Raw genomic sequence first — 8,091 nt, forward strand, 5'->3', positions numbered from 1 at the left:
CACTCACCTCAGCCTCCCAAAGGTGCGGGATTACAGACTGAGCCACCGAGCCCAGCTGTTGTATATGTTTTGGATATGTTATGTATCCCTTTTCCTTGCATGTGTTTCCCAAGGTTTTTTTTTTTTTTTTTTTTGAGTCAACGTCTCACTCTGTCCCCCAGGCTAGAGTGTAGTGACATGATAACAGCTCATTGCAGCCTTGACTTTCTGGGCTCAGATGATTCTTCTGCCTCAGCCTCCTGAGTAGCTAGGACTGTAGACGCACGTCACCATGCCCGGCTTATTTTTCTGATTTTTTTGTAAAAACAAGGTCTCAGTATATTACTTAGAATGGTCTCAAACTCCTGGGCTCAAGCAATCCTCCCGCCTTGGCCTCCCAAAGTGCTAGAATATGCCCTGCCATTTCCCAAGTTTTGTAATTTTTTTTGAGTTGGAGTCTCACTCTGTCGCCCAGATTGGAGTGCAGTGGCCGCTCCCGGCCACCGCAGCCTCGACCTGCTGGGCTCCGGCGATCCTTCCGCCTCAGCCTTCCAAGTAGCCAGAATTATAGGCATGCGCTACCACGCCCGGCTGATTTTTTAATTTATTGTAGAGATGAGATCTCGCTGCCCAGGCAGGTCTCGAACCCGTGGGCTCAGGCAATCCACTCACCTCAGCCTCCCAAAGGCCTGGGATTACAATCTGAGCCACTGAGTCCGGCATTTTCTAAGATTTTAAAGAATTTTACTATAAGTACAGTATAGAAATCTTTGTTTTACATGTATGAATTTTACATTTATGATGATATGCCTAAGATTATGGAGTTACTGTTGATTCCAGAAATTGACTTAAGGTTTTAGCACATCTTATTCATGTTTAGGTAAATTATTTACAGTAAAGTGATTTTAAACCTTGCTTTAATTTACTGCATTTCTCCTTTCCCCTCTGAAAGAAAATGCCCAGTAAGGGGTGATACTGATAACCCTATTAAGTAAAATAAGCTGTTTAAAAGCCTCACTCCTATAGTAGCTGAAGTACTGTAATAGATTAACTAAAATATGAATATGATTATTGATAATCTTTTCTAATATCTCAATTGTTTAAAAGAGAAGTTTACCCAGGGAATATTAGAAATAGGAATCAAATTCATAATCCAATAGAGCAGTTACTTCTCTCCCTTTAATAATGTGTTCTTTCCCTTAGGTCTTTTATGATAACATCTCTATTTCTAGCTTTTCTTTTGAACTTCTGGGCTTTTCCTCATCTCTGAATTTCTCTGTAATGGCCTCATTTTTATTCTGTTGTACTTTCTCTTTCTCTCTCTCTCTGTCTCTCCTTTTGAAAGTAGTTTTTGGCTAGGCTTGGTGGCTCAGCCTGTAATTCCAGCAATTTGGGAGGCCGAGGCGAGTGGATTGCCTGAGCCCGTGGGTTCGAGACCCGCCCGGGTAACTTGGTGAGACCTCATCTCTACAATGAAAATAAAAAAAATAAAGAAAATTAGCCGGGTGTGGTAACGCGCACCTGTAGTTCCAGCTACTTGGAAGGCTGAGGCGGAAGGATCGCCGGATCCCAGCAGGTCGAGGCTGCGGTGGCTGGGAGCAGCCACTGCACTCCAATCTGGGCTACAGAGTGAGTCTCCAACTAAAAAAAAAAAAAAAGTAGTTTTTTCTTGCTAGACTTAGCTCTGTATCTGGATACTACAGTGGGAGTATCACTCTGACCAAACCTATTTCTCTTTTTCAGTGCTCTGAATGTCATTCATGCTTTAGTATCATGTAGAGATCTATTTCACTCCATCCTAGAAAAGCAGTACTCCTATACTCTGTGGTTACTTGTACATTTTAATTTCTTCTGTAACAATTGTTCATTTTTTTTTTTTTCTTGAGTTGGAGTCTTACTCTGTCACCTAGACTAGCATGCAACTGCAGCCTCGACCTGCTGGGCTCTGGTCATCCTTCCGCCTCAGCCTTCCAAGTAGCTGGAACTACAGGCGTGTGCTACCATGCTCGGCTAATTTTTTGATTTATTGTAGAGATGAGGTCTCGCCAAGTTGCCCAAATGGGTCTTGAACCCGTGGGCTCAGGCAGTCCACTCACCTTGGCCTCCCAAAGCGCGGGATTACAGGCTGAGTCACCGAGCCCGGCCTGTTCATTTCTGAAACATGGTAGTGCTTGTGTTTTGTTTTGTTTTGTTTTGAGTTAGTGTCTCACTCTTGTCACCCAGACTAGAGTGCAGTGGCATGATCATGGCTCACTGCAACCTTGACCTCCTGGGCTCAAGTGGTCTTCCTGCCTCCGCCTCCCAAGTAGCTGGGACTACAGGTATGCGCCACCACAGCTAGCTAATTTTTTGATTTTTTTTGTAGAGGTCTCACTATATTGCACAGACTGGTCTTGAACTCCTGGGCTCCAGTGACTCTCCTGACTTGACCTCCCAAAGTGCTGGGATTACAGGCATGAATCACCATGTCCAACTGTAGTCTTTGTTTTAACAGAATACAGCCCTTATTTTGGAACTACATTTCTTTGAGGTGGGAAATAAAGTTCAGCTGGACAGAGAAGGTAAAAATTGAAGACTGTCAGTCTTGACTTTACCAGATGCCATCAACATCATTCCCATGGATTAAGATACTGAATATTTCTGGAAAAGGCAGGTTTATCAGAAATAAATGGTGCTCCAAGGAATGTGACACAGGACAAATCTGTTCTGCTGGGAGGAATAGGAAGGGAAAGGAGGAGGAAGGTATCTTGAAAATGGCCTGCTGCTCTTAGAAGGACATGGAAGTAGAGAACTCTAAGCTCCCAGAGAGACTAGGGTCAAAAAGCCACTGCAGTTGGTGCATCGTTCTTCCTTGCGTGTAACTTCACATAAAACATGAGGGAGATGCAGTTTTTCCAGAATTTGAAATTATTCTGAACAATCTGTTCTTAAAATTTGCTTTGCTTTGTTTTGCAGTGATAACATTCAACAATATCTGATGACCAATAATGTACCAGAAGCAGCCTCTACTCTAGTGTCTATGGCAGAACTTGACATCAAGCTTCAGGAATCATCCTGTAGTCATCTTCTTGGTTTTGTGAGAGCCACGGTTAGATTCTGGCATAAAATTCTTAAGGACAAGCTTACGAGGCAGGGAGTTTACTTATATTTTATTGCAGTTGTTTTCATATGAATATTTGGTGATCATTTGGTGACATTGTACTGTAATATGTGTGTTACTTTTCTGTTTCAGTGATTTTGAGGAAATTTTAGCACAGCTTCATTGGCCATTCATTGCGCCCCCTCAATCTCAAACCGTTGGTTTAAGTCGACCTACCACTGCCCCTGAGATGTACAGTAACCTGGAGACACTGTTTTGTCAGCTTCTGAAACTTCAAACCTCGTATCTTTGTTGGAGTTGAAAACTTACTAAGATTTCCTCTTTCTAGAGTGGGTTTATAGCTAGAGAGTAAAGCTTTTTGAAAATAGCTGAGAAGGCCAAACAAACATTCTGGGTTTGGACTTGGTCTGTAAACGCCCACCAAGTGGTGGTTTGTTCTCTTGCAGAGCAAACTGTGTGTGGGTGGGAGGGCTGTAAGGAAGAGTTCTGAGGTACATGATTGCCCCACATTTGCAGCACATGGTTCTTTTGGGATATAGGACATGTAGGTAATTGGGATGAAACCTTAGTAATGTAATGTTGATTTAATCAAATGATCACTTGCATTTATTTCCTTACTATTTATTATTTTAGGTGAGATTTATAGATTAATTCTAATAATATTTTTGTGCATTTTTTACTGAATTAATATTTAATGTAAAGTTAGATTACATATTATTTGTATTATTGTATTTGTATACTTAGTATCAGATACATTTGTTGGGAAAATGTGTGTGTGTATACACATGTGTGTATGTATGTGTTTTTTATTCTTTTTCCTTGACTTGACTATATCAGAGATGAATTACTTGCCGAACCAAAACAACTCCCAGAAAAATACTCTCTCCCTGCCTCCCCTTCTGTCAGTCTGCCCATTCAGATCATGCTAACACCCCTTCAGAAGAGGTTCAGGTATCACTTCAGAGGGAACCGGCAGACTAATGTGTTGAGCAAGGTGTGCTTTGCCAGCTCTTGTCTTGGTTTTCATTAACAGCAAATGTTACGGTTTCTGTACTCTTGCTGGTTTAACTTAAAATCTGACTCTCTTCACGTTTCTGTTTTTTCTCTGAAGAGCTCAATTCATGTTTTGTCGCTGCCCTTTATAGATAGAATCGGGGATTTGTGTTATGTTGTAGGAATCAACTCACCCATTAACACATTGTCTGAACAGTTTTCAAGTTTACTCTTGGGTATGGTATAGCATTTGCTGTGGCAGTTTTTATAATGAAATGTTATTAAGTGCCAGATTATACCAGGCATTGTATATGTCATGTATATGTGAACTTATATGTCTAATAGAATTTTAAAGGAATCGAGGGATAGGCAAGTAATGTGTGCATAGGATGTAGTAGAGTGGCAATGAATTTCTGATTCTTTTGTATTTTATGGGTCTTCTTTTTTGAATGGGATGTTGGTGTAAAGAAGAGTAAACCACTTAGTAAGTAGTAGATGCGACAGAGCAATAAACTCAAAGTTGTAGAGGGGCAGTAATAATTTGAGGTAAAAAAATTGTTAGTTATGCTGACTGCTTTTACTTTTTTTTTGAATTAAAAAAAATTTTTTTTGAGCCGGGCTCGGTGGCTCAGCCTTTGGGAGGCTGAGGTGAGTGGATTGCCTGAGCCCGCAGGTTCGAGACCCGCCTGGGCAGTGAGACCTCATCTCTACAATAAATAAATAAAAAAAATCAGCCGGTCGTGGTAGCGCATGCCTGTAATTCCGGCTACTTGGAAGGCTGAGGTGGAAGGATCACCGGAGCCCAGCAGGTCGAGGCTGCGGTGGTTGGGAGTGGCCACTGCACTCCAGTCTGGGCGACAAAGTAAGACTCCAACTCAAAAAAAAAAAAAAAATTTTTTTTTAATTTTTATTTTTGAGTCAGAGTCACTGTCCCACCCAGACAGGAGTGTACTGGCATGCTCACTGCTACCACAGCCTCAACCTGCTGGGATCAGGTGATCCTTTCGCCTCTGTCTTCCAAGTAGCTGAAACTACAGGCATGCACCACCACACGCGGCTAATTTTTGATTTACTGTAGAGATTGAGGTCTCACCATGTTGCCCAGGCTGGTCTCAAACCCGTGGGCTCAGGCAGTCCTCCCACCTCCTCCTCCCAAAGTGCTGGGATTATAGGCCTGAGTCACCTCGTCCCGCTGTTGGCTGTTTTTAAAGTATGTTCCCAGCTGGGCTCAGTGGCTCAGCCTGTAATCCCAGCACTTTGGGAGGCTGAGGCAAGTGGATTGCTTGAGCCCGAGGGTTCAAGTCCAGCCCAGGCAACTTGGCGAGACCTCATTTCTATAATAAAAAATCAAAAAAATTTAACCAGGCGTGGTAGTTCCGGCTACTTGGAAGGCTGAGGCGAAAGGATCGGTGGAGCCCAGTAGGTCAATACTGGGGTGGCTGTGAGTGTGCCACTGCACTCCAGCCTGGGTGATGGAGTGAGACTCTGACTCAAAAATAAAATAAACTAAGTGTGATCCCAGTGGTACTTGCACTGCATCATCAAGTAGCTCTGATATTAGAAACTGCCCTGATTCTTTGTTTTGTTTTTTGTTTTTCTGGAGTCAGGATCTTATCTTGTCCAGGCTGGAGTGCAGTGGCACAATCATGGGTCACTGCAGCCTCAACTTCCTGAGCTCAGGCAATCTTTCTACCTCAGCCTCCTGAATAGCTGGGACTATAGGCATGTGCCATTATGCCTTGCTAATTTTTTTGTAGAAGACAGGGTCTCTTTATGTTGCCCAAGCCTGTCTCAAATTCCTGGGCTCAAGCGATCCTTTTGCTTTGGCCTCCCTAAGTGCTGGGATTACAAGTGTGAGCCATTGCCACCAGCCCCTTATTCATTTTTGTATTCTTAGCTTTTAGCACACAATGGAGATTTACCATTCAGTAAATATTTTTGAATCTCTATCTAGCAAAACTTGGAATGCTTGCAGAATCATCTCTAGGGACAGTTTAAAATGCTGCATACCTGCATTTCCTTTTCTATATTTATAGCTGTTTTAAGGTATGTGTATTTTTTGTAATGTAGAATAGCCTTTTTTTTTTTTTTTTTTTTTTGAAGTTGGAGTCACCCAGACTGGAGTGCGGTGGTACACTCATGGTCACCCCAGCATCGACCTGCTGGGCTTCCGTGATCCTTCTGCCTCAGTCTTCCAAGTAACTGGAACTGCAGGCATGTGCTGCCATGCCCGGCTAATTTTTTGATTTATTGTAGAGACAAGGTCTTGCCAAGTTGATTGGGGCTGGTCTCAAACCCGCGGGCTCAGGCAATCCACTCACTTCAGCCTCCCAAAGCACGGGATTACAGGCTGAGCCACTGAGCCTGGCTGCCAAATTTTTTTTAAAACTTAGCTTTTAAAATGAGAATGCAGATGAAAATAATGTTTAAACATTATTTTGACATGCTGTTTCCAAAAACAATTTAAAGACCATCAGTTTCTTGTAATGCTCATCATTTTACCTGTTACTAAAGTGATAGGTTTTAAATATATTTAGCATTGTAAATGAATGAGTTTGTCTTAAGCCATATTATTGGATTTGGTTGGAAGTTATGTTAGGAAATATTATGAAATCTTATAGAAGTTTAAAATTCAGAGTAGAAATTGTGCTTTTACATACAGAAATTTTCAACTAATTTTTGTAAGTGTTGTGTGTATACAATTAAATAGAGTGATTTAAGTGTAACTTTCTAGTTGGAATGACTTAAGAATTCAAACTCCTTCCTTATTACCTCCTTCCTTCCTTAGCCTGAATGGTACTTGGCTCAAGTACTTATGTGGATTGGAAACCATACTCAATTTCTGGATGAGAAGATTCAGCCCATATTAGACAAAGTAGGCTCTTCAGTGAATGCAAGGGTAAGGGACTCAGACCTCAGTCTTTCCGTTTTAGAGTTGTATGTGCACATGTCTTATTTGTTATTTACATATCTTATGTTTATGTACTTTTTAGCTTGAATTCTCTCGGGGCCTTATGATGCTGGTTCTTGAGAAGTTAGCTGCCGATATTCCTTGTCTGCTATATGATGACAATCTCTTCTGTCATTTGGTGGATGAAGTACTCTTGTTTGAAAGGGAACTACACAGTGTTCACGGCTATCCTGACACTTTTGCTAGTTGTATGCATATTCTGTCAGAGGAAACCTGTTTTCAGAGATGGTTGACTGTGGAGAGAAAGTGTAAGTGCTGTTGTGGCCATAGGATAGAGAGAGATGTCTGTTTTTGTGTATATACATTTTTGGTATTTTTCTCCACTTCTGGGTAGGAACTAGAGTCATTTAAATTTTTCTTGGTCAGTGTTTACTGAGTTGTCTTTAAGAGATAATATTATTTTCTTCATATGAAACTTCAGCTTTTTCTGGGTATATACTCTATGTATTTCTAGAGTAGAATATTCAAGCCAGAAGGGTTTATAATTGTTTAATAGATTTTTATCATATAGATTCTGCTCTTGGTAGAATCTTTTTGGATATGACTTGTCTAGTCAGCCTATTCTGAAGATTTTCAGGGCGGGTGGGAGGTTGGTAAGTATCATGTTTAACCCTAAAGTAAAGCATGGCCAATGTCGTGCAATTAGTGGAAGATTGTGGGTTTATTTTATCTATATATTTTTTTGTCTCACTCTGTCGCCCAAACTGGAGTGCAGTGCACTCTCACAGCCACCCCAGCGTTGACCTGCTGGTCCTAGACAATTCTTCCGCCTCAGCCTTCCAAGTAGCCCGAACTATAGGAGCGTGCTACCATACCCAGCTAATTTGAGTTACCGGCTTGAGCCACCGTGCCTGGCCTAATCATTCTTTAAAGATTATAAATTGAAGCCGGGCTCAGTGGCTCAGCCTATAATCCCGCGCCTTTGGGAGGCTGAGGTGAGTGGATTGCCTGAGCCCGCGGGTTCGAGACCCGCCTGGGCAGCGAGACCTCATCTCTCCAATAAATCAAAAAATCAGCTGGGTGTGGTAGCGCATGCCTGTAATTCCGG

The 8,091-nt window shown here is 41.9% G+C and overlaps 1 protein-coding gene across 4 annotated transcripts in view; it reads left to right on the forward strand.

The window, feature by feature from the left end:
* The window catches only part of RINT1 (RAD50 interactor 1), a 38,161-nt gene that overhangs the window by 12,274 nt on the left and 17,796 nt on the right, over window positions 1–8,091 (forward strand). For 2 of the 4 annotated variants that reach the window (XM_008071763.2, XM_021719434.1), the window contains exons 5-9: window positions 2,935–3,108; window positions 3,212–3,361; window positions 3,917–4,073; window positions 6,861–6,971; window positions 7,066–7,291. In XM_008071763.2, coding sequence (XP_008069954.1) covers window positions 2,935–3,108; window positions 3,212–3,361; window positions 3,917–4,073; window positions 6,861–6,971; window positions 7,066–7,291 — 818 coding nt within the window. The remainder of the gene's footprint in view (window positions 1–2,934; window positions 3,109–3,211; window positions 3,362–3,916; window positions 4,074–6,860; window positions 6,972–7,065; window positions 7,292–8,091) is intronic. The other 2 variants (XM_021719433.1, XM_021719435.1) reach the window with 2 other exon arrangements.

This window comes from Carlito syrichta, unplaced genomic scaffold (genome assembly GCF_000164805.1).
Source record: "Carlito syrichta isolate Samal-C Ts95f unplaced genomic scaffold, Tarsius_syrichta-2.0.1 Scaffold314713, whole genome shotgun sequence".
In the NCBI taxonomy this organism is placed as follows: Eukaryota; Metazoa; Chordata; class Mammalia; order Primates; family Tarsiidae; genus Carlito; species Carlito syrichta.